Source organism: Podarcis bocagei (genome assembly GCF_964188305.1).
Source record: "Podarcis bocagei genome assembly, chromosome: 5".
Classification (NCBI taxonomy): Eukaryota; Metazoa; Chordata; class Lepidosauria; order Squamata; family Lacertidae; genus Podarcis; species Podarcis bocagei.
The window spans coordinates 99,468,760-99,495,819 of NC_138129.1; the positions used below are offsets into that span (position 1 = coordinate 99,468,760).

General features: G+C 46.9%; 1 protein-coding gene across 1 annotated transcript; it reads left to right on the top strand.

Annotated features, from left to right (window-relative positions):
• Positions 1-13,526: 13,526 nt before the first annotated feature.
• Positions 13,527-26,506, top strand: TADA1 (transcriptional adaptor 1). The gene is made up of 8 exons (XM_081195600.1): positions 13,527-13,815; positions 16,802-16,893; positions 17,257-17,322; positions 20,146-20,243; positions 22,580-22,789; positions 24,170-24,321; positions 24,425-24,587; positions 25,367-26,506. Exons 1-8 carry the CDS (start codon positions 13,742-13,744, stop codon positions 25,517-25,519), a joined length of 1,008 nt encoding a protein of 335 aa, XP_081051726.1. The 5' UTR covers positions 13,527-13,741; the 3' UTR covers positions 25,520-26,506.
• The last annotated feature ends 554 nt before the right edge of the window (positions 26,507-27,060 follow it).

Below are 27,060 nucleotides of genomic sequence, written 5' to 3' on the forward strand. Positions count from 1 at the left end.
GGAGCACTGTCACGGAGGGGAGATCCAGAGAATGGCAGTGGCCAGAGTGGCAGGGATGGTGACAGGGGAAAAGGGGAGGGTACCACCTCAGTATGCTGATCTGCAAGAAGTCTTCAGTGAGAAGGAGGCGGATAGACTACCCCCCACAGGCCCTTTGACTGTCAGATCAACCTACTCCCTGGGGCCCAGTTACCAGTGGGTAAGCTGTACGCCATGTCAGACAGGGAGATGCAGGAGTTGCAGAAGTTTATTGACAAGAACCTGAAGAGGGGGTTCATACGAGAATCAAGGGCGGTGGGGGGCAGTCCGGTGTTTTTTGTGGACAAAAGGGACTCCAAAGAACCAAGATTAGTCGTAGATTACAGGTCCTTAAACCTCGTGTCGGAACCAGTGACCTTCCCCATGCCTAGAATAGATGATATTCTGGCCAGAGTGAGGAAAGGGAAAGTTTTTACCAAGTTGGACCTCCGAGGGGCGTACAATTTGATAAGGATGAGGGAGGGGGATGAATGGAAAACCACGATGTTCACCCCTCTGGGGGCCTTTGAGTACCTCGTGATGCCCTTCGGATTACAATCAGGCTCCAGCACATTTCAAGCATTCATGCACCACGTGCTGGGGTCCCTGCTGTACAAGAATTGTGTGGCTTTCCTGGACGACGTGCTTATCTACTCAGAGAACGAGGAGCAGCATGTAAAAGACGTCAGGGAAGTGCTAAAGAGGCTGCAGGAGAACCAGCTGTGGGTCAAATTGGAAAAGTGCCAATTCCATGCCCGAGAGGTGGAGTTCCTAGGTTACAGATTGTCGGACAAGGGATTAGCCATGGACCCGGGCAAGGTGCAGGCTGTGTTAGAATGGAAGACTCCCAAGAGCCGGAAGGACGTGCAGAGGTTCTTGGGGTTTGGGAATTTCTATGGGAAATTCATCAAGAACTTCGCCCACTTAACCGCGCCCATAACCGATTGTCTAAGCAGCAAGAAGAAGTTTGAATGGACGGCGGAGGCTCAGCAGTCCTTTGAGAAGCTAAAGAGGGCGTTCGCTTCGGAAGAGCAACTCTTACACGTAGATCTGCGGAAGCCAATGAAGCTGGAGACGGACGCATCAGATCAAGCGGTGGGAGCTGTTTTACTTCAGCCGGGAGATCGTGGAGAGTGGAAGCCGTGCGCCTTTTTCTCGAGGAAACTGAATAAGTCCGAACAAAATTTCACTGTGTATGATCGGGAACTGCTGGCCATTCATGAGGCCTTTCGCCGATGGAGACATTTTCTAATAGGGGCACAGCACAAGATCCAGGTGTGCACGGACAAGAACCTAGAGTATTGGAGAACTGCACGTGTCTTGAATCAAAGACAAGTGCGATGGGCACAGGAGTTTTCAAAGTTTTTTTTTGAGATTAGGTACGTACCAGGGAAGGAAAACGTCTGCGCAGACGCCCTTTCTCGCAAACCAGAGTACTTGGAAGGAGAGGGAGTACTGGAAGTACGTCATGTCATACCAGAGAACCAATGGGTGTGTGGGGGAGTGTTGGTAGGGAGGCAAGAACTTGTGGGGTGGACAAGGGATGACCAGTACGCCCAAACCAAAATCAGAGAGATCCGAAATGCAGCAGAAGGTCAGGGGGGTTTTGAGGTAAAGGAGGGGGTTTTGTACTATAAGGGAGCGTTGTACATACCCGAAGGGGACTTGAGAGGAAAGATACTCAAACAGCTTCATGACAACCCCACGGCGGGACATTTTGGTCAACACAAAACCATGTTGCTAGTCACTAGGCAGTTCTGGTGGCCAAGGGTAAGGGAAGATGTTCGAGAATACGTAAGAGGGTGCGAACGCTGCCAGCGGGCCAAGGGGAAGAGGGCAGCACCAGCGGGGTTACTGGAACCTTTGCCAACACCAGAAAAACCATGGGAGGTGGTCTCAATTGACTTTATGACCGATTTACCTAGGTCCAAGGGTAAAACGGCTGTCATGGTGGTAGTGGACTTGATGACCAAAATGTGTCATTTTATTGCGTGTTCGCACACAGTGACAGCCGAGGAAACAGCTAGGCTGTTTGTTAATCATGTCTTCAGGTTGCATGGCGCCCCCTTGAGGATTTTGTCCGACAGAGGCCGGCAATTCACTTCCAGGTTCTGGAGGAAACTGATGAGTCTGTTAGAAGTGGAGGTGAGTTTCTCGACGGCCAGACATCCGGAGACCAACGGGCAAGCAGAGAGAGCCAATAGCATACTTCAACAGTATCTGCGCTGCTACGTTAACGAAAGGGAGAACGATTGGGTGGACAAACTAGCACTGGCTGAATTTGCATACAATAACGCGGAACATGTGTCCACGGGAATGAGCCCTTTCATGGCCAATTACGGGTGTCACCCCAGGGCTTTCCCAGGGGAGGGGGAGGGAAACTGGAGTGTACCGGCAGCCGAGCAATTTGTGGAAGAAATGGAGGCGTTACACCAACAACTCAGGGTCAACCTGGAGAGGGCGAAGGAGGCGTACAAGAGGCAGGCAGACAAGCACCACAGAGAAGGGGAAACCATAAGAGTGGGGGACCGAGTGTTGTTGTCTACCCAAGGGTTACCGTTCAAAGGGGGGTGTAAGAAACTACGGCCCAAATGATTGGGACCTTTTGAGGTAACACAACAGGTGAACCCTGTCGCTTTCAAACTCAGACTGCCCAGCAACATGAAATTGCACCCGGTTTTCCACAGGTCCTTACTCTCACCGTACAGGGAAGGGAGGGAGTTTATGGGACAAGAAAGAGAAACACCCATGCATCCATGGGTGGAGGAAAGGGAACTCAGTAGTCATGCAGCGGAGATCATTGATTCCAGGTGGAGAGGAAAGCGGGTGGAGTATCTGGTGGCTTGGGAGGGGGAACCCGAATCCGAGAACACATGGGTTCCAGCAGAAGAGATCAGGGATGAGTATTTGCAGGAGGAGTTCCATCGCAGGTTCCCAAGAAAACCCAAACCTTTAGGAAGGTTCTGGGAGGAGCAATTTGGGGACACGGAGGAGGAAGAGGAGTTTATGGGATTTCCCCCCTCTAAAGAGGAGGAAGGGGGAAGATCCGAGGAGGAGGAAGACGAGTGGGCAGAAGAGGATGCGCAAAAAGACGGCAGCAGGTGGGGAGAGGTGTTTGAATCCTCTGAGGAGGAGGACAACTCCTTCCGAGGTTTTCCAGCTTCACCGTCCCAGGAACGGACGGGGGAGGAAGGGGGGTCTGGGAGGGAGGTGGATGTCAGGGAACTGACATCAGAGACCAGCAGAGAGAGAAGTCGCCCCGATAGTGCAGGAGAGGGAACCAGCAAGGAGAGAGAGAGGGTTTCCGAGGGGGAAGGGAATCAAGGTGACACCAAGAAGGCAGGAGGGGATGAGAGCACTTTGGAGGGAAGGCTCAGGGACTCTTCCAGTGAGATCAGTGGGGAGAGTGCCGGACCACCACTGGGCACGCCTACTCTGCGCAGAAGGCTTCCGCGCAGAGAGGCTAGGCGGAGACTGGCTGTCAAGGAATTCTTATGTTGGAAAAAATTTAGGAAACACCCACTAACGGATTCTGCCAGCGACTGAACCAGACGCACAGGAGTGCACTTCAGTTAGGGAAAGGTTTAAACAACAAGCAGTTTAGGGAAGTTGGTGACTTACACACAAGCAACTACAATTCCCATTACACATACATAAAGAAAGTTCTGTCCTTCTTTAACACCGATTGGCCGACTATGCCCAGGAGAAAGGCCTCTGGTTTCCGGGCACCTTCAGCGCGCTCCCAATTTGCAAGGGAACCCCGTAAGGGGCTCCGGAGCAAAACGGGGGTTTGACGCGGTGCTGAGAGTCGATCGCTTCTTCCGTGGAGTGAAGCCGCGCAGCTGTTGCCGGAGAGCGCTGACCTTTTTTCCTGGGATAATTCGGCTATTAAACAACAATCCATGAGTAGGTCAAGCTTTAAGATTTGAAGTTTAAAAGAAAAAGATGGACTAATTTGGCACCGAAGTGGCAAGGTGTAAACAGGAAGTCCACCTTCCGTTTTGTATATAGATCAAAGCAAAGACTGACTAAGCTAAGACGTTAAAAGTTTCAAGACCAAACGTCAAATATAAAGAATTCCCTCCCTGAATTCAGAGGGGAGGGAAGAAGGGAAAGTAATTTCTGCTTGTAAAAAATAAGAGAGGAAGGAAAAGAAGGAAGGGGTATAAGACCACCATTCAATCCCTGGGATCGGATTGCCAAGACAAATAGAACGGTTGTTTTGAGAACCGCACTATTTATGGACAATGTAACTCTTTGGACAGCTAACTCTGCATGTGAGACACTTTGGACTAGATATTGGTATTAACTTTGTTGTAGGGGGCCTCTTGAAGAGTTGGGAAGTTACTTTATTGCACTATTTCTGACTGCTACTGTGTCCCCCTAGAGGCTCACTGAAATTGTTACAATTGGTTGGGGAATTTTCCACTTCTAACTACAAAACAAGTTCGACTGTGGGAGCGACCTTGACTCGTTGATAAAGTGCTAAGGAGGAAAGGACAACAAGATCGGGCAAAGTTAGAACCCAACAGACCAGCGCAGCATTGCAACAGCGCAGAGCATCTGCATCTGGTCCTTCTGCTCCACAAGTGGAAGACCCGGCACAAGCGGGGGTAAAAGGTATGACATCGGAAGAAGGATTCACTTCAGTTTTAAGCAAAATATATGAAACCTTAGATAAATTAAGCAAACAAGTTACTGAAGCGACAAATAAAATTGATCAGAACACCATAAGCAATAACAATTTGGGGCAGAAGGTAAATTCAAATACAGAATCTATTGAAAAATTGCTGCAAGAATCTGCATCAAATCAAAAGACAGCTGAGGAAGCAAAAGAAAAAGCAGCTGCTGTAGAGGAAAAGGTAACACCAATATGTAAACAGCTTGGAGACCACCAGTCACAGCTTGGGAACCACCAGGCACTTTTGTCTATGATCGAATTGAAGGAGAAACAGACCAATTTGAGAGTCAGGGCGGTACCTGAACTTGAGAAAGATAACCTAAGTGACTTTTTGACACAGGAATTTGCAGGCTTTTGGAAACTGGATGATAAGCAAGACTTTAAGATAGTAAAAGCTTTTAGACTTGGAAGAGGAGGGAGAAAAAACAGGGTGAGAGACTGTTTGATCACCCTTCGATCAAAAGAGGAGAGAGATAAAATATTGAGCCTGCATTACCAGAATACTCTGACAATACACGAATCAAGAGTGGAGATATTTAAGGATATTCCAAAACACTTGCTGGACCTTAGGTCTAACTACGGAGATTTGGTGACACTGTTGAAAGGTAATAGAACCATTTTTAGGTGGGAATTCCCCCAAGGCCTATCTTTTACCTTTAAAGGTAAAAAGTTTAAAATAAGATCAGTGGAGGAGAAAGAAAAATTTCTGAGAGATCACGAAGAAGACCTGCAAAAAGGAGTGGAAGAAGATCCAAGGGCCTTAAGACCAGGAACATTAGACAAAGTACCACCACCTTTGGGGTTGGACAAGTTACAGAAAGTGATACCACCGTCAGAACAAGAGGAAAAATAAAAAAATCTGAAGAAGTGTGCATGCACATGAAAGCTCATACCAAGAACTAACTTAGTTGGTCTTTAAGGTGCTACTGGAAGGAATTTTTTTTATTTTGACTATGGCAGACCAACACGGCTACCTATCTGTAACTAGAACAAGAGGAGTTACTGGGAGCAGTTGGAGGAAAATAATTTAAATACACCATGTCTCTGCAACTATTAAGCTGGAACATTCATGGACTTAATTCCCCGGAGAAAAGGAAGAAAGTTTTTTATTTATTGAAAAAGGAACAATTGGACTTAATTTGCCTACAGGAAACACATGTGATAAGGCTACATAGGAAAATATTGATCAACAAGAGACTGGGTCAAGAATTTATTTCATTGGATAAGGTTAAAAAGCAAGGAGTAGTTATCTATGCAAAAGAGAGCCTATCACCGAAATTTGTTTTTAAAGATGACCAAGGAAGATTTATAGCAGTTGAAATCCAAACACAAGGAGAAAAATTTCTGATAGTAGGAGTATATGCACCGAATGAGGGGAAATCTGAATTTTATAAGAAGTTGCATGAGACTTTGCTGGACTATATGGACTACAACATTATTTTGATGGGAGATATGAATGGAGTGGTATCGACAAACATGGATAAGTCGCAGATACAGGTAGTCACTAAGGATGGTAGACTACCAAAAACTTTTTTTTGAATTGACTGACAATATGGATTTGATTGACATTTGGAGAATTAGGAATCCCTTGGGCAGAGAGGGAACCTTCTTTTCTGAAGCCCAAAAGACATGGACAAGAATTGACCAAATCTGGATAACTAGAGGACTGGCACCTAAGACTCGAAAGGTAGAGATCTGCCCTAAGACGTGCTCCGACCATAATGCCGTGAAAATGGAGATGAAACTAACACCAACTGGTTCCTTCAGATGGAGGATGAATGATACCTTGTTTAGAGATCAAGAGGTTATTAAGAAGGCCCAAAAAACCTTGAGAGATTATTTTGAGATAAATTTGAACATTACCGTGGAAAAAAGAGTAATCTGGGATGCAGGTAAAGCAGTTATGAGGGGGTTTCTGATTCAACAGAACTCATTAAAGAAGAGAGCTCAAAATGAGGAAAAAAATTTTTTGGAAAAAATTAAAGAGGGCGAGAAGAAACTGAGAGTGAAACCCAATTCACAAGAGATTCTGAGAGAAATAAAGCTACATCAAGTGCAATACATGAAGATGATGAATCAGGAAATTGAATGGAAAATTAAACAAATGAGACAAAGGACTTTTGAATCGGCTAATAAATGTGGGAAACTGCTAGCCTTGCAGATGAAAAAAAGACAAAAGTTGAATACTATTGCCAATTTAGAGGTGGATGGAAAGAACATTCAGAATCCGGTGGAAATTAGAAAATGCTTCCAGAGGTATTTTAAACAACTATATACACAAGGGCCCCAGAAAGAGTTTGAGATAGACCAGTTTTTGAAAACAAATGGACTGCAAAAGATCTCTCAAGAAAATAAAACAATGTTGAACTACAAAATTACGGAACAGGAGGTAGAAGGCGCCATTCAGAATATGCAGTTGGGAAAATCTCCAGGGCCGGATGGTTTAACCTCAAAGTACTATAGAACTTTGAAGGACTGGATAATTCAACCACTAAAGGAGGTTTGTAATGAAATTTTGGAGGGGGAAAAAGCGCCAGAGTCGTGGAAAGAAGCATATATTACACTTATACCGAAAACTGAGTCAGAAAAGACACAACTTAAGAACTATCGACCCATATCCCTGCTAAATGTGGATTACAAAATATTTGCTAACATTCTGGCTAAAAGGCTAAAAAAAGTACTAGGGGAAGAGATACATAAGGACCAAGCTGGCTTTCTCCCAGGCAGACACTTGTCTAACAACACGAGGAATATAATTAACCCCTCCCCTGGAACTTCCCAAAAGCATCCCCCTCCCCGAGTCCCCCTCAGAACTTGTCCCACTCCTCGGCTCCCTCTCCCTGACCCCCCAATATGCCCCCCTGCCCCCTGAACATCCGGAAAACATCCCCCTCCCCGAGTCCCCCTCAGAACTTATCCCACTCCTCTGCTCCCTCTCCCTGACCCCCCGAATATGCCCCCCTGCCCCGTGAACATCCGGAAAACATCCCCCTCCCCGAGTCCCCCTCAGAACTTGTCCCACTCCTCTGCTCCCTCTCCCTGACCCCCCAATATGCCCCACTGCCCCCTGAACATCCGGAAAACATCCCCCTCCCTGAGTCCCCCTCAGAACTTGTCCCACTCCTCTGCTCCCTCTCCCTGACCCCCCAATATGCCCCCTGCCCCCTGAACTTCCCGAAAACATCCCCTCCCCCGAGTCCCCCTCAGAACCTGTCCCACTGCTCTGCTCCCTCTCCCTGACCCCCCAATATGCCCCCTGCCCCCTGAACTTCCCGAAAACATCCCCTCCCCCGAGTCCCCCTCAGAACTTGTCCCACTGCTCTGCTCCCTCTCCCTGACCCCCCGAATATGCCCCCTGCCCCTGAACTTCCGGAAAACATCCCCCTCCCCCGAGTCCCCCGCAGAACTTGTCCCACTCCTCTGCTCCCTCTCCCTGACCCCCCCGAATATGCCCCCTGAACTTCCCGAAAACATCCCCCTCCCTCCTTCCCCCCTACCCTGAGTCCCCCTCAGAACTTATCCCACTACTCTGCTCCCTCTCCCTGACCCCCCTGAATATGCCCCCTCCCCCTGAACCTCCCGAAAACATCCCCCTCCCTCCTTCCCCCCTACCCCTTGAGTTCCCCTCAGAACTTGTCCCACTCCTCTACTCCCTCTCCCTGACCCCCATATGCCCCTCCCCCTGAAACTCCCAAAAACGTCCCCCTCCGTCCTTGCCCCTCCCCCGAGTCCCCCTCAGAACTTGTCCCACTCCTCTGCTCCCTCTCCCTGACCCCCCGAATATGCCCCCCTGCCCCCTGAACATCCGGAAAGCATCCCCCTCCCCGAGTCCCCCTCAGAACTTATCCCACTCCTCTGCTCCCTCTCCCTGACCCCCCGAATATGCCCCCCTGCCCCCTGAACATCCGGAAAACATCCCCCTCCCCGAGTCCCCCTCAGAACTTGTCCCACTCCTCTGCTCCCTCTCCCTGACCCCCCAATATGCCTCCCTGCCCCCTGAACTTCCCGAAAACATCCCCTCCCCCGAGTTCCCCTCAGAACTTCTCCCACTCCTCTGCTCCCTCTCCCTGACCCCCCCAATATGCCCCCCTCCCCCTGAACTTCCGGAAAACATCCCCCCCCGAGACCCCCTCAGAACTTGTCCCACTCCTCCGCTCCCTCTCCCTGACCCCCCCGAATATGCCCCCCTGCCCCCTGAACTTCCGGAAAACATCCCCCTCCCCGAGTCCCCCTCAGAACTTGTCCCACTGCTCTGCTCCCTCTCCCTGACCCCCCCAAATATGCCCCCTCCCCCTGTACTTCCGGAAAACATCCCCCTCCCCGAGTCCCCCTCAGAACTTGTCCCACTCCTCTGCTCCCTCTCCCTGACCCCCCCGAATATGCCCCCCTCCCCCTGAACTTCCAGAAAACATCCCCCTCCCCCGAGTCCCCCTCAGAACTTGTCCCACTCCTCTGCTCCCTCTCCCTGACCCCCCCGAATATGCCCCCCTCCCCCTGAACTTCCAGAAAATATCCCCCTCCCCCGAGTCCCCCTCAGAACTTGTCCCACTCCTCTGCTCCCTCTCCCTGACCCCCCCTGAATATGCCCCCCTCCCCTTGAACTTCCAGAAAACATCCCCCTCCCCCAAGTCCCCCTCAGAACTTGTCCTACTCCTCTGCTCCCTCTCCCTGACCCCCCCGAATATGCCCCCTCCCCCTGAACTTCCAGAAAACATCCCCCTCCCCCAAGTCCCCCTCAGAACTTGTCCTACTCCTCTGCTCCCTCTCCCTGACCCCCCCGAATATGCCCCCTCCCCCTGAACTTCCAGAAAACATCCCCCTCCCCCAAGTCCCCCTCAGAACTTGTCCTACTCCTCTGCTCCCTCTCCCTGACCCCCCCCCCGAATATGCCCCCTCCCCCTGAACTTCCAGAAAACATCCCCCTCCCCCAAGTCCCCCTCAGAACTTGTCCCACTCCTCTGCTCCCTCTCCCTGACCCCCCCGAATATGCCCCCTCCCCCTGAACTTCCAGAAAACATCCAACTCCCTCCTCCCCCGCTACCCCCTGAGTTCCCCTCAGAACTTGTCCCACTGCTCTGCTCCCTCTCCCTGACCCCCCCAAATATGCCCCCTCCCCCTGTACTTCCGGAAAACATCCCCCTCCCCCGAGACCCCCTCAGAACTTGTCCCACTCCTCCGCTCCCTCTCCCTGACCCCCCCGAATATGCCCCCCTGCCCCCTGAACTTCCGGAAAACATCCCCCTCCCCGAGTCCCCCTCAGAACTTGTCCCACTGCTCTGCTCCCTCTCCCTGACCCCCCCAAATATGCCCCCTCCCCCTGTACTTCCGGAAAACATCCCCCTCCCCCGAGACCCCCTCAGAACTTGTCCCACTCCTCTGCTCCCTCTCCCTGATCCCCCAAATATGCCCCCCTCCCCCTGAACTTCCAGAAAACATCCCCCTTCCCCGAGTCCCCCTCAGAACTTGTCCCACTCCTCTGCTCCCTCTCCCTGACCCCCCCGAATATGCCCCCCTCCCCCTGAACTTCCAGAAAACATCCCCCTCCCCCGAGTCCCCCTCAGAACTTGTCCCACTCCTCTGCTCCCTCTCCCTGACCCCCCCTGAATATGCCCCCCTCCCCCTGAACTTCCAGAAAACATCCCCCTCCCCCAAGTCCCCCTCAGAACTTGTCCTACTCCTCTGCTCCCTCTCCCTGACCCCCCCGAATATGCCCCCTCCCCCTGAACTTCCAGAAAACATCCCCCTCCCCCAAGTCCCCCTCAGAACTTGTCCCACTCCTCTGCTCCCTCTCCCTGACCCCCCCGAATATGCCCCCTCCCCCTGAACTTCCAGAAAACATCCAACTCCCTCCTCCCCCGCTACCCCCTGAGTTCCCCTCAGAACTTGTCCCACTGCTCTGCTCCCTCTCCCTGACCCCCCCAAATATGCCCCCTCCCCCTGTACTTCCGGAAAACATCCCCCTCCCCCGAGACCCCCTCAGAACTTGTCCCACTCCTCTGCTCCCTCTCCCTGACCCCCCCCGAATATGCCCCCTCCCCCTGAACTTCCAGAAAACATCCAACTCCCTCCTCCCCCGCTACCCCCTGAGTTCCTCTCAGAACTTGTCCCACTCCTCTACTCCCTCTCGCTGCCCCCCGAATATGCCCCCCGCCCCCTTAACTTCCGGAAAACATCCCCCTCCCCCAGCGTCCCCTTTGAACTTGTCACACTCCTCTGCTCCCTCTCCCTTCATCCCACCCCCAATATGCCCCCCTCCACCCTGAACTTCCGGAAAACACCCCCCTCCCCCGAGTCCCCCTCAGAGCTTGTCCCACTCCTCTGCTCCCTCTCCCTGACCCCCCCCCCAATATGCCCCACTGCCCCCTGAACTTCCGGAAAACATCCCCTCCCCCGAGTCCCCCTCAGAACTTGTCCCACTCTATCTCTTCTACCTCCCCTCACTCAAGAACCCACTGCCTTAACTGTCTCTCCAACTGCCTACCAACTGCTTCTCCAACTGCCTTTCCCAACCAGCCAACCCACTAAAACCAACCAACTGCCCACCAACAACTCTAACAAACCTTGGGCCAAGCCCTTTTATACACATGTAGGCTCCGCCTCCAGCTTTCCTATTGGTCTATATTTTTAACCCTATCTCTCCCCCCTGTTCAAACATCTTCTAAATGAACCGGCAAACGGCACAGCCTGCTTCTTGGGAGAAAAGCAATGACAAACCTGGACAGCATCTTAAAAAGCAGAGACACCACCTTGCCAACAAAGGCCCATATAGTTAAAGCCATGGTTTTCCCAGTAGTGATGTATGGAAGTAAGAGCTGGACCATCAAGAAGGCTGATCACCGAAGAATGGATGCTTCTGAATTCTGGTGCTGGAGGAGACTCTTGAGAGTCCCATGGACTGCAAGAAGACAAAACCTCTCCATTCTGAAGGAAATCAGCCCTGAGTGCTCACCGGAAGGACAGATCCTGAAGCTGAGGCTCCAGTACTTTGGCCACCTCATGAGAAGACTTCCTGGAAAAGACCCTGATGCTGGGAAAGATGGAGGGCACAAGGAGAAGGGGACGACAGAGGTTGAGATGGTGGGACAGTGTTCCCGAAGCTACCAGCATGAGTTTGACCAAACTGCGGGAGGCAGTGGAAGACAGGAGTGCCTGGCGTGCTCTGGTCCAGGGGGTCACGAAGAGGCGGACATGACTAAACAACAACAAAAGGTGCTGGAAGTTTGAGCTCTGTGAGGTTAATGCTGTGAACAAACAATAGTTCCCAGGACTCTTTGGGGGAGACGCTGATGATGTGGATCAGATAACAACAACAACAATACGCTGAATTAATACGCCCCATCGTTCTGCCCAGACACTGAGGTCCAGCTCCGAGGGCCTTCTGGTGGTTCCCTCGCTGCGAGAAGTGAAGTTACAGGGGACCAGGCAGAGGGCCTTCTCGGTGGTAGCGCCCGCCCTGTGGAACGCCCTCCCATCAGATGTCAAGGAAATAAGCAGCTATCCTACTTTTAGAAGAAGGCAGCCCTGTTTAGGGAAGCTTCTAATGCTTAATCCTGTATTGTGTTTTTAATATTTGATTGGGAACTGCCCAGAGTGGCTGGGGAAACCCAGCCATATGGGCAGGGTATGAATAATAAATTATTACTATTCATCATCATCATCATTATTTATTATTATTATTATTATTATTATTATTATTATTATTATTATTATTATTATTATTATTATTATTATTATTATTATTATCTGATCTGTAAGTTCAGTTCTGTGTTGCATGGATGAAGGGTGGCATATATTCATAAAATTTTACACCACTTAGTGGTTAAAAAAAACCCCTCAAAATGGTTTATGAAAATATAAAGCAAGAAAAAAGTTCACAACCATACTTTAAAACATATTTAAGTTAAAATACTAAAACAGATTAAAATTACCTCAAAATATGAAGTCCCTCGGCTGAAATGCAGAGCTGGCCAGCTTTGATATTTTTAGGGTCAGCTCTAATCTGCTTCTAAAGCGCTCACTGGAAGGACAGATCCTGAAGCTGAGGCTCCAATACTTTGGCCACCTCATGAGAAGAGAAGACTCCCTGGAAAAGACCCTGGTGCTGGGAAAGATGGAGGGCACAAGGAGAAGGGGACGACGGAGGACGAGATGGTTGGACAGTGTTTTCGAAGCTACCAGCATGAGTTTGACCAAGCTGCGGGAGGCAGTGGAAGACAGAAGTGCCTGGCGTGCTCTGGTCCAGGGGGTCACAAAGTGTCGGACACAACTAAATGACTAAACAACAACAACAACAACTAATCTGCTTCAGGGGCTGGAAATGTGTTTTGCCAGGTGCTCAGGTTGTGGGGAATTGTTGGCACCACCTAAAGGAGCTTTTTGCCTATGGCGCACACGCATTTGGGCCGCTTGGGGCTTGGCACATCACAAAGAGCAATGTGACATTGAAGTGTCTACTCTTTCTTATCTCTTAAAAATCATAAAGATGTTTCTTTGGAGTGGGAATGTTTTCTGCCACATTTTGATTAAAAGCTGTCTGCCAGTTGCTAGATAAAATTACTTCGTGGCCACTTGGCTGTCTGCAATATGACCTGAATTTTGCCCTTCGACCTATTAGCAGCTGTGACTTAAGAACATATTCCGGTTAATTGAGATGGCCACATCCAAGAACAGCAGCCCCGAACCCTCGTTTAGGTTTTCCTCAGCACCTCCACTTTATGACTCCAGCCACCTCCTCGGAAGGTGGGGAACTCTCCTCATTTGGAGGTTCCTTAAGCATATATGGAGGCTTGAGCTGAGATCCCTGCATCGCCGGGGGTTGGACTAGATGACCCTCGGCTCCCTCCCAACTCTACGATTCTCTGATTCTATACGAGTCAGAGGCAGTAAGTCACTCTGGGCGCGCGAGAGGAGCGGAGGAATTACGGCCGGGAGCTGCGAAACCAAAAAGCAAAAGGAATCCGTCCAGGAACGTCTCTGAGGTTGGCGCGCCGGGGCCGGCCGGCCCAAAAGGAGCGGGCGGGCGGGCGGGCGGCGCCCGGAGCCATGGCGACCTACGTGAGCGAGCTGGAGGCGGCCAAGAAGAACCTGAGCGAGGCTTTGGGCGAGAACGTGAAGCAGTGAGTGAGGAGCGGGGCCCTTTCACCTTCTGTCTCTCGGCCCCTCCGGCCGCTTAGCCGCCGCGCCCTGCGCGAGGGGCCTAGTAGGCCGTGCCCGAGCGCCGGCCTCGATTTGTGCCTCGCACCCGCGGGGCGGGCGTTGCCGGGGCGGCTCACAAATAGGTGGGGGGCTGGGTGGACGGGCGGCTACTGCCCGAGTCCTTCCGCGCCCCCCCCGCCGCCGCATTCTCATTTCTTTGTTCCGGCGCCCGAATCTCTCTCGCTCCAGAAACGTTTCCCTTCGCTGCTGCGGACATCAAAGTGGCGTCGAGCGGAAAGAGCGGCGGTCCTTCGTTTTATGTTCTCCTTTTATTTATTTCATAACATTTATATACCGCTCCAGCGTACGAAAAGCAAACAGACCGAACCTCCCCGCGGTCTAGGGAAAAGAGAATGAAATCGAGGGAAATTCACAACCCGACTTACTTAAAAGTGAAAATGCCAGCAGAATGGATCAAAATGCACTTCAGCATTTCTAAACTTGCCCTGTAGACAGGTGTGTGTTGAGCAGGTGCCGAAGAGCGCAGCCCGCTCGGTCTCCAGAGGCAGGGAGTTCCGAAGGGTCGCCGCCACACTCCGCAATCGGGGTCCCACACATGGGGAATGGGTCTTATGGGCCCCTGCCGTCGTGCCGATTCCACCAGCTGAAGTGGGCAAGCAGGTGCACGTGGAGGGACCTCTCAAGGTGGTTTAACAAAAAAAGATGAAAACAATAAAAATCAGCACTTACTTTTTTTTACAACCCTAATTAAAAACACGCCCAGAGAGAGAGGGGGGCAGAGAACCAAAATGGAATAGACTGTGAAACTCACACAAACTTTCTAAACATCTGGGTAAAGGTAAAGGTGAAGGGACCCCTGACCATTAGGTCCAGTCGTAGATGATTCTGGGGTTGCAGTGCTCATCTTGCTTTATTGGCCGAAGGAGCCGGCGTACAGCTTCTGGGTCATGTGGCCAGCAGGACTAAGCCGCTTCTGGCGAACCAGAGCAGCGCACGGAAACGCCGTTCACCTTCCCGCTGGAGTGGTACCTATTTATCTACTTGCACTTTGACGTGCTTTCGAACTGCTAGGTTGGCAGGAGCAGGGACAGAGCAACGGGAGCTCACCCTGTTGCGGGGATTCGAACCACCGACCTTCAGATCAGCAAGCCGTAGACTCATTGGTTTAACCCACAGCGCCACCCGCATCCCTAAACATCTGGGTAGGCTTGTCTAATAGAATAGGAATATCTAAATAAGAGCACAGTGCCCTGTTCTGGAGAGAATATAAACCTTGCAGGGCCGGCCCACCCATGAGGCAAGGTGAGGTGACCACCTTGGGTGGCAGGATCCGCAAGGGTAGCAGATGTGGCCTCCAAGGAATGCATTGCCCACTGCCACAGTGGCAGAAATGGCTGCATCTACAGAGGAGCATTTTGTAGTTCACCTCGGGTGCCCAAAGCTCAAGGATCACTCTTCTTTTTAAAATAGAATGGGGAAATTTATTGAGCTATTTGAAGACACACTGTAAACAAATTAAAACATTAGTGGGACTGATATAGAAACGTGCAGTAAGAGACAATTAAGGGGAAGATAAGGAAAAATTTGTAAATATATTTTAATTGGATATGCAGTAATAAAAATATATGAAATAAATAACCTCAGAAAGGAGGGAAGGGAAGTCGAGGGGGAAGTAAATTAAATTTGTAAAGATTCGGTTTTTCTTGTCAAAATACTTGTAAAAGCTGAAAATAAAATTATAAATAATTGTATTGGACCGGCCCTGAAGCCCTGGGATAAGTTTGTTTGAGTTGCCTCAATATTTCAAAGAACACATGGTATATAGGGGAAAGGGGTAGGTGGGAAAGGTGAAGTTAGTTTCTACTTTCAGTAATAGGTAATTCTGTGATGCCCAATGTAACATTTGTAAGCTTCTTTATGTAATATTTTGTGTTTCAGCTAATATTGTTTAATGCCAATTTAAACTGGTTGTTGGTTAATTGCCTTGATCTTCCTGCTGGCATTTGTCTGTAGACAGATTTTCTTGTTGCAGCTTAATATATATTTAAAACAAAACAGACAAGAATTACTAGGGCAGAGATCTACCAGCCCTTCACTGAATTGAAATGCCCAGAATTATTATTTATTAGGGGGGCAGTACATGACGGTGGGGTGGGGGAGAGGCAGTTGTGACAAAGTCAGCTATGGCTTGTAATGTAGACCAGTTGTTGAAAGACCACTTACTTGTTTTATTTTTCTCCCATGGCGGTGGGGCAAGCAGGCGAAGAAGAGACGTCCTCCCCCGAAAAAATGGCAAACAAGTTCCAGTACCTCTTTTTCTTAAAAAAGAAAGAAAGCCCTTAATATAACCATGGTTTAATTGCAAAGAGCACAATTTTTAATTACCCCAGGGGAAGCATTGAAAAAACCCAGCATAAACTGAATCACTTCCATGGCAATTTCCAGCTGCTTTCTTTGAATTGTGTAATTAGTACACGTGGGATTATGCTGGAGCCAGGAACTTGAGGTGTAAAATTCGACTTTATTATTTTCAGATTGAGTATTGCAGTTACATAATTTTCCATAGTGCTATGTTCTGTTTCCAGGCTCTGATATTCAACAGAGAGTCCTGATGGTCAAATTGTTCCTTAAATTTATTAACTCTGATTGAAGTTCTGCTCGTCTTTGGACTAGATAACCCCTGAGGTTCCTCCAATGCAGTGGTGGCCAAACTTGGCCCTCCAGCTGTTTTTGGACTACAACTCCCATCATCCCTAGCTAACAAGACCAGTGGCCAGGGATGAAGGGAATTGTAGTCCCCAAACAGCTGGAGGGCCAAGTTTGGCCACCACTGCTCTCATGTATGAAACTGCATGATAGTCTCTCCTAAAGGGTTGAAGGGGGAAAGAGTAGATTGTTGAGAAGCGAAGGCTAGGATTGAGGGTACATTATTTATATATTTCACAGATATTGGGCTAATTTGAAGCTGTGGTTTAAGCAAAAGATCAGCAAAGAAGAGTTTGACCTAGAAGCGCGGAGGCTCCTCACACAAGACAATGGTAAGAAAACTATATGCGAGTTGCTCTATGTGGCTTCCATGAATCTCATGCTGAACTTGGGGGTTAGCTGCAATACTGTACAGTAATGACATGATTCGGCTATGAGCAGGCCATGGGGTGGGTTGAACTATAGGGCACTGAAATGGCACCATGATCAATGAAGACAATGTTTAGCCACCCCTTTGGTTTCTGAGATTGCATCAGGCATTGCTCAAGCACCTCTAGTTCTGTATCTAGTTCTGTACTTGCTGTGTAGACTCAAGGGGCATCTTCAATGCCACTATATGATGCTGAAGCAAGTGCAATGTTTTCTTGTAAGATGGCTTGCTGACCTCTTTATGTGGACTTCTTTTCTTTTGGCAGTCCATTCTCACAATGACTTCCTGTTGGCTATTCTCACACGATGCCAGATCTTGGTTTCTGCACCTGGTAAGTCGACTGTAAAAACGCTCATGCACCTGGACTTTAGGAGAAAGAGCTGTAGTGTGTTTACTTCAGCAGCAATTCTAATATTCATTTTAGTATGGTTAGTATGGTTAGTATGGTTTAGTATGGTTTTAAAGGTGCGGTTTATATTCAGGTGCTGCTTGTATTCGAGCCAATACGGTACTTCTCAGAAACAAATAGAGCTGCTTCCTTCCCAAAATAGCTTTCTTTGAAACCTGGAAATATATATATCTTTCATTATTGTAAATGACATTGGCAGGGATCTTAAGGATGCTATTGATAAGTAACTTCAGTTGCAGATGTGTACTGCAGAATGAATAGACCCAGGAAAGTGGGGCACATATGAATAGAGGAGGGACCCTGAAGTTTTCATATTAAGCCTTGGCACGGGAGTTGGAATGAAGCACACAGAAGCAGCATTCATTTTCTCTCTGTGGTTTTTTAAATAGGACGTTGTTGTTGTTTAGTCATTTAGTCGTGTCCGACTCTTCGTGACCCCATGGGCCAGAGCACGCCAGGCACCTCTGTCCTCCACTGCCTCCCGCAGTTTGGTCAGACTCATGTTTGTAGCTTCGAGAACACTGTCCAACCATCTTAACCTCTGTCGTCCCCTTCTCCTTGTGCCCTCAATCTTTCCCAACATCAGGGTCTTTTCCAGGGAGTCTTCTCTTTTAAATAGGACAGTTGTAGCTATTCCTAGAATGCTTCCTTAGGCTGCCTCACCATAAATATCTGCAAATAGGCAAAGGTGATATCAAACTTGATTGACTGGTTGGAAGGCCAACAGTTCCCCCTCTACCCACGATTGCAACTGTGATCATTGCACTGTGATCATACCCTCAGATCTTTGGGTACCTGTACTTTTTCCTGCCTTTCTCTCAGGCCTCCTCACCTGGGGATGTAGGTATTCTGCTCACCAAATCTCTTTATCCTCCTCCTCCTCCCTTTCCATGACTCAGGCTTAAAAGCCCGCAGAAGAAACTGGAGACTTTCATCCTCTCATCAGCCCCACACATGAAAAGTGCAAACCATCTGGGTTGATTTCTCTTTGAGCTAAATGTGAGCAGTCTGCCAGCTTCATCATAACCCTGTACAGTGGGACTAATAGGTCTGAGCAGCATACCTAGTTTGTAGGAACAGGTTGAAATGCCCATATTTTGCTTGTCTTAAGATTAAATAAATCTTATATTGAGCATATCTCACACAGTAAAGTCAGGATAGTGGAAGCAACGCACTCATAAGCACATTTACTTGAAAGTGTGCTTGAGACTGCAGTGTTAAATGTTTTTCAGGATTCTGTTTCATTTTTTAAAAATAATATTTATTAAGATTTTTAAAATACACATAGAATTATAAAGTACAGTTCACACAACTAACAATTTAAAAAATAAAAAGAAACATAAAAGGAAAAGAATGATTAGATATACATATAAAGAAAAACAAACATAAAAAGTTTAAAATTTAAAATTAATTCCATCCTTCAATCCTCCTTTATCTCATCACCTTGGTTCTTTGACCCCCTCACACCTCCCCTTTTGTATTCCCATTTAAAAAGTCCTTTCAGCAAATCCTTACCCTCTGTCATTTTTCATAACCCTGCATCATCACCTATTGTAAATATATATTTCTAAGTATTAACAATCTATACTTGCATACACTTTAAAAAACTTTTAACCAATACCACTTATTTTCCATCCAGCATCACTTTAACTTTCCTTAATTTTGCAGTGTTTCTGCAGATAATCTTTAAATTTCTTCCAATCTTCTTCCACCGACTTCTCCCTGGTCACGGATTCTGCCAGTCATTTCTGCCAATTCCATGTAGTCCATCACCTTCATCTGCCATTCTTCCAGAGTGGGTAGCTCTTGTGTCTTCCAATACTTCGCAATGAGTATTCTTGCTGCTGTTGTTGCATACTTCAGAATTCTGTTTCAGAAGTACAAGTCTGATCCCGAATGTGTTGGGAAATAAGACTTGCCTTGATTCTGTCTAATTGGGTAGATTTGTGAGCTGCCACACACAGAACATTCTCCAGAAGTCCTTCAGGGAGTAAGGTAGAAGACCTATTGCGAAAGTGATTAAAATACAGTTTGGAGCTTGCAAGAGAAGATGACAATTTGCTCTTCTTTGACTCACGACAGATTATCCTAAGTCAAGGGGGTCTATTTTTATCTCTCTTCAAAAATGCTTTTGTTATGCTCTAAAGCAGCACACTCTTATTTATCAACTGAGATTCATGTTCTATCTCTGTGTAATCATTGCTCTTCCATGTCCATGGAGTTTTTGCCACAATATGGTGCTTAAGGCAGCCCTGGTGGTCTTGTGCTTCCCCTGGTTCTCCTCATTCCAGCTTTCTAGCAGTTGCACTCTCATCAGGGTAACCCAGCTGTGTTCCTCATTTTGCCAAACTTTGTGATGGACTTCAAACTTTATGCTGCAAAGTGTTGTTTTAAAGTATGCCATTCTTCAGCATCTCAACCAGTTGAAGTGCCCCACTGATGTAAGTAATGTATAAACATATAATAAAAAGGAGTCCTTTTGCTCCAGAGAGTACACTATAAAATATATTGACTGTGGTTCAGAGACATGAGTTTGATGCTGGGTGTGAGTAGCAGAAAATAGCTCAGCCCAGAAAAGTGGAAACTGTGGTTTGGGAAGCTGAGGTTGCTGGAGTAGAGCATAAGCAACCTCTGGCACTTGTGATAGACGGTGATGACCAGGATATTTAAATTGGACAGGGTGCAATGGAGGTTTAGATCCTTGCCAAATCTAAGACTTACTGTTTTCTTCTTTTCCATTTCCAGAGGGTGCTGGCTCTTTGCCATGGACAGGAGGTTCTGCAACAAAACCAGGGAAGCCCAAGGGGAAGAAAAAGTTTTCCTCCGTTCGGCAGAAGTTTGATGTAAGTTTGTCCATTATTACATGCATTAGAAAGAGGAAAACTAAGCCTAGATGTTGGAAACCAACATGATAAAAAATGCAGAGCTGCTATCATAAATAGCAGCCCCAGCTCAAGTTCCCGACACACTCTCCAAAACCTTTAGTACAGTTCACCAGGCGCATCACTACGCTGTGCATTTCCACACCTCCACCAGAGGTAGCCACTGAGGTGGTTTAGCAGTGTGGAAATGTTTCAGATAATGATGTTGGGAGAGCAAAGGGAATAACTCGACCTGGGACTGGAATTTTGGCCAACAGTAACTTGGCAGATTTCTTAGAAATTATTTTTTAAAATATGAATACCCCACTTTTTGCCATTCACAAAGGAGTTGCTCAAAGTGGCATACAAATGAAATGCAAACACAAAAGCAACCATTACCCAACTATTAGAATACAAATGATGAAGCCAGAAACAGCAGCTGAAAGCAAACACCAAAAGAGCAGCGCCAGCAACTGATACAGTTGAGTAGCAATAAAATCAAAAGTGGAACAGGCCCCGGTATAGGTGCCACTTAATAACCATTCTGCATTTGTCTTTTAGTGTGGCAGCACCTGCTCTCTGGAACTCCCTGGTATCAGGCAGGTGCTTTCACTGTACTCTTTTGGGTACTTGCTAAAACATTTTTTTTAGATAATCCTATCCAGATGCTTAGAAAATTGATATGAGTTTTAATCTGTTTTTAGTATATTGTTATTTTAAAAGTTTAGGAAAGTCTTAAATAATTGTTGTTAACTTTTCTTATTGATTTATCTTTTTTGTAAACCATTTTGAGATGATTTTACAATCAAGTGATGTATAAATTGTATGAAATAAAATAAATAAAAGCTTGTTTTTAAAGGAAAGTTTTCAGTTGCTGGCAGAACACAAATAAAAGGGGAAGATAACCTCTTGGGGCAGGGAGCTCTACATATGAGGTGCCGCTACAGCAGAAGCCCTCAGAAGGCCATCAGTGGCACACACAAGAGAAATGCAACAGCCAACCTTAAAGGACAGGCAGATTTGCATAACGTAATTTCAAAGGCTTTTGCATGAGCTTGGATGGAGGAGGAAAAGGGAAGGAGAAGAGCAGAATAGCTTAGGGAGCCAGTAGATGTCATTATTAGCAGCAGTTCTAAAGATGTATGGGTATGAAGGACGCACCTTCCAACATGCCAAGTCATGCTTTGCCCCTTCCGGTTTTTGAGGTGTCTTCTGATACAGTTTTAATATTATCAATCTCTTCTCCACAAGCATGAAGATAGGGACTCTCAAAAGTGCAAGTGAGATTAATGAGAAACAATATTCTCTGCTTTTGGTGCAAAGAATGTGCTCTCAACTATGGCGGCTATGTGAAGGGAATGATGTTCAATTCAAAAGTAGAAACATTACAATATTTTTTGTTTTATTAATTCCTTTTTAAAAAACAAAAAGTAGCCTACAAATTGCTTACATTAATAAAATCAGCATAACTATCCATATGGTTAAAATAGGTAGAGTTCTATCTTATACTCAAATAAATGGGAAAAAATGCTCAAGAGGCCTCCTGTCTTTCACAACTTGCAACTAAGAAGTTTATTTAATGTGCAAATATATAAAAGAGGCTTAGACAGAAGAAGATTGTTTTGAGAATTAGTTACACAATAGACTGAATAGCTGAATAGACTAAACTCATGTACGGTAGTACCTCTGGTTGCGAACGGGATCTGTTCCGGAGGCCCGTTCGCAACATGAAAAGAGTGCAACCCGCAGCAGCACGTCTGCGCATGCGCGGGTTGCGTTCGTCACTTCTGCGCATGCACATGACGTCATTTTGCTCATCTGCAAGTGGCAAAACCCAGAAGTAACCCTTTCCAGTACTTCCGGGTCGCCGTGGGACATAACCTGAAAGAACGTAACATGAAGCAGACGTAACATGAGGTATGACTGTATAAACATACATGCTAGTGATAAAATTGCAAAAACATGGTAAGAATGCATACATAAATAAATTGGGTAGGAATAATTGTGAAATGCCCAGTAAGAAGTTGGATACCACACTGTTTTTGTGTATTTCTGTGGAGTTGCAGATGTGATCTATATCCTTAAGAGTTCAATCCTATATGCACTTATCCCAGAGTGTCTACTGTTGAACTCTGTAGGGCTTTCTTCATGTATAGGATTGCAGTTTAGGGGGCTGCTATGATGAAATAATGTGCTTAATTTCTCTTATCTCTCTGAAGTCTTAAGAAAGTGGCAGGTTATGTGTCCAAATGGAGCATTATTTAATCTCGCTCAGTGTTTTAGCTTAGAGAACTGAAATGTATTGTTATACTTAACAGCACCGATTCCAGCCTCAGAATCCATTATCTGGAGCTCAGCAGTTTGTGGCCAAGGACCCCCAAGAAGATGATGATCTGAAGCTCTGTTCACATACAATGATGCTTCCCACTTGGGGCCAGCTGGAGGGAAGGATGATTGTCACTGCTTATGAGCACGGACTGGATAATGTCACTGAAGAGGCAGTGACAGTTGTTGTCTATGCTGTGGAGGTGAGATAACACAGAAGGACAAATGTGGTCCTGGTTTTGCTGCAGGCAGAAAACATCTTATTTTGTGTATGGTATGGAATTAAAACCAGCTATCACTATAGAAATAAGCAAAACAGATACCCACAAAACAAAACAAAACCAGCCTTTGCAAGCATATATGATAGCACTTTTGGTGTTATTTCTCAGAGTATGAGTAAGGCAGGCTGAGCTTTTTCTGTAACTCTGCTGGCATACAAACTTGGACTTTATAAAGCATTTAATACTGGCTTAAGTGCTGAATGAAAGAAAACAAAGCCATATCTGGTTCTGATGAAAATCTGACTCCCTGCCTTGGATTTCTAAGCATCTCAACCTTTTTGCTTTCTCTCTCTCTCTCTCTCTCTCTCTCTCTCTCTCTCTCTCTCTCTCTTTTAAGCTCTTAGTTGTACATATGTGCATTGGCCATGATCCAAAGATCAACCAGGCTCTACCACACTCACAAGTACAGGGAGTGGCTTGCCTTCTGCTTTTCTCTGATGATTCAGTATGAATACAGAGAAGAGGCAGCCCCTATGTGAGCATGAGGCCTGTGCTTTGCAAAAAGTGTCTGCAGAATTCAGGACCTTATGCTTGTTTCTCACATGCCTACCCCATTCAAATATAAAACAGAATGAAGGGGCTTGCATCCTGCATCAGACTGTGGGTGAGGGTAATTGAACCCTTCTCCACCTGAGGTTCCCATTCTCTTTGCTTCAGGCACCTCTGGAAGCGAGCTGGGCTGGAGGATAAAGGAGTGTGGGTAACAGATTGTGAGGGAGTGAAGTTGGGGAAGTAAAGATGGGGATACGTCTCCCCTAGTCTATTATCTGCTTTTGATGTTAACTTTGGGGCCACTATTTCTTCTGCTCCTCCCTGCCTTTATAGTGGAACATGGCAAACATGAATTAGCAAAAGTTCCTAAGAGCCCTTAATCTAAAGGGCTTATGTAAATTTCCAGCAACTCTAGTTCCAGTGCCGCCAGTCCAATAACTCTGGCCATCCCTCCTCATTTCAGTTATGAGTCAGAGTCCCTGTTGCTGCTTAGAGTGGGGGTCCTGACACTAAGTCTGCCAGGGTCATCTTCTTAGGAGATAAGTTGTGTAGATTTGGATCAGGCTGATGTGTGGCTATGCTAATGAGATGCGCTGATTCCCTGGGTTGCTTCTGGGTAACAATTTAGTCTCCAATTTCTTTGGCAGACTTGACAGTGCAGGGCATAAAGCTCTGCAGCCTGACCAGTGGGTGTTCTGGTTTCAGGCCTGGGTGTCGTGCAGTATTTACAATGTAATAATCACAGGACGGGAACTGGAAGTTGTTCTTGGTACTCATCATGAGCAGTAAATATGAGTTCTATCTCTGCAGAAGCATCTTAAGGATATCCTTGCATCTATAATATCAAGGAGAAAGGCCTACCGTCTCAGAGATGGTCACTTCAAGTATGCCTTTGGAAGCAATGTGAACCCACAGCCTTATCTGAAGAATAGTGTTATTGCTTACAACAACTTAACTGAGTGGTAAGAAAGTACCTATTTTAATGTGGTGCAGGACAGAACTTTAGAATACGAAACTAGTGTTTTTCATTCATTCCTTTTCCCCTCCCTATTTCTCTTTTTCTAGCCCTCCCACATGCTTAGCTCCCCCTCCTGGTCAAAACCTTGCTTCACACCCACCTCCTGATGATGCTGAGCAGCAAGCAGCCCTACTCCTAGCATGTTCTGGGGACACCTCTCCAGCCACTCTGCCACCAGTCAACATGTATGACCTCTTCGAAGCTCTGCAGGTAACTTCCTTATTCTGCTCGTTGGCTTGGCTTGGAGAGAGTGTTTTCTGGCAAAACCCCAACAGAAGTAACCTTGGGACTGTAGGAAGGAAATGCTCTTTTCTGTATAAGTGCATATGCACTACATAAACTTCCAGGTTGTATCTAGCTGTTAACCCAGCAACTGTTTTAGATTTTCCAGCGAACTAAATTTAATTTCCTACTGAAGCTCCCAAAATTTAGGCAAACAGGCCCAGTCCCCACTCTATGTACTTCTGATCTTACATACGCTTATCAAGCCATCTTTCTATGAATCGCAAACATTATCGGACAGGGCAACAACTCACTTTTTAGCTGTGCATGTTGTGTAACATGTGGTCATATTCACCTTAACGTTCTTGGTACAGTAATTCCCAAACTGTATGCTAGGAACATAGGAAGCCGCCCTATTCTGAGTCAGACTATCGTTCCATCTAACTCAGTGCTGTCTACAGTGACTGACAGCAGAAGTCCAGGATTTCTGATAGGGGCCCCTCGCAGCCCTAACTGTAGATGCTGGGGACTGAACCCGGGACCTTCTGTGTGCAGAGCACACATTCTGCCCTTCCCTAAAAGAAGGGTGTATATCTTGAAAAATTAATTGGCACATGCATCAAACACTCTTTGTCCCTTGGACTGGGGATTATGTAGTGTATGAAGCACTAAGAATAAGAAACACACAATTGGTTCCAGTTGGACATTTTAGGCCTTTTACGTTGAGAATATGTTGCTAACAACATTTCCTCATATGTAACCTGTAGGTCCACCGAGAAGTGGTTCCTGCACACACAGTCTATGCCCTCAATATTGAAAGGATCATCTTGAAGCTCTGGCACCCAAACCACGAGGAGCTGCAGCAGGACAAGATCCATCGGCAGCGGCTGGCTGCAAAGGAAGGACTCCTGACATGCTGAGGCAGAAGCAGTGGCCAGTGCTGACGATCGGCTGGGCTGGTATCTCCTGGACCTGCCGGTTGGGCATTTTGACTTTGGGATCACAGGACTTGCATTATTGTGCCAGCTTTCCCAAGTGGAAATGTGGACTTCTTTCCTATGGAAATATTACTTGAGAAACCAGAGTGCTTTGTGCTTGCTTCTAGAAAGGATAAAAGAGCAGTGCCTCAGCAGTGCGTATGCTTTGCCTGGGCACCCTCTTTTAATCACAGTGCACGGCAGTCATTCCAAAAATAGTTTTGTGTCACTGTGGAAAAGGAAAGTGACATTGTTTGCTGTGGAGAACCTGTTCCTGTTATTATTCCCTTCATGGAATGAAGGATTGTGGCTAGAGATTGACAGAGGATGGTTCTTAGAGTTGCCAAGTTTTAGGGCTGCAGTTTGAGCCGCTGCCCTGGGCTGCCTTTGCAACTATAGCAAAGAGCTTTGTACATAGCAAAGAGCTTTTGTGTTGGGTTTATATAATGTATGACAAAAGGGAAAAATATTGATCCACATTAATAAAATTGGCTGTAAGACAATTCTCATAAAAGAGAATCTTTTTATCTCATTTTTTTGTTTCAAATTTGAGTTTTGTTCAAGTAAAACATCAACAGCCAGTCTCCCAGCTACTGTCAGAGTGGCAAATCACCAATGCATTCCCTTGAACATTAATTTCTCATTACAGTGTTGCTGAAAAGTAATTTAAGCATAGAGAGTTCATAAAACCAAATGTGCTAGACTGCCCCAAATTAGCCATGTTGCCTTTCAGCACTATTGTTAGATTTATTTGCAAGCAAGTCTCACTGATTTCAATGGAACATGCTTCCATCAGCATTTCAGCCCAAACCGTGTGTATGTTAGCTCAGAAGTAAGTGCCACTAAGTTCAGTGTGGCTTAATTCTCAGTACACATGCATAGAATTAAAAGTTTTGCTCTTGATCCCCATTAAACAGGTGGGAATTTGAAGCTTGGTAATAGTGACTTGTTGAAATCCATTTGCACTGGTGTCATGTAGTAGCTAATAGACTTAACCTGGGATAGCTCAGTCAGTAGAGCATGAGACTCTTAATCTCAGGGTTTGAGTCCCACATTGGGCAAAAGATTCCTGTACTGCAGAGGGTTGGTCTAGATGGCCCTCAGGGTCCCTTCCAACTCTACAATTCTATGATTCTGTGACTGAGTTACAAATGAAAATGTTCCTGGTACAAATCCCACCTCAGCAGTGAATACTCTGGGTGGCCTGAGGCAAGTTACACACTGAACCCTCTATTTGCAATATGGGGATGTTAACCAACTTGCCTTTCAGGCTGTTGTAAGGATTACCCGCTAACGTGCATGAAGCTCTTTGAACAAGCCCCTTACCCAGGCTTTGTTTGTTTGATAGCATGACTAAACTGGAGTTTGAACTGGGAGCTCCTAAATGCTCCCACTTGGCAGTGCCTCGGTTTGCTGAGGGGATAGATGGGGCAACAGCTGGCATGAAGTATTCCTCACTTCTTGAGACAGTGCATGATCAGAGA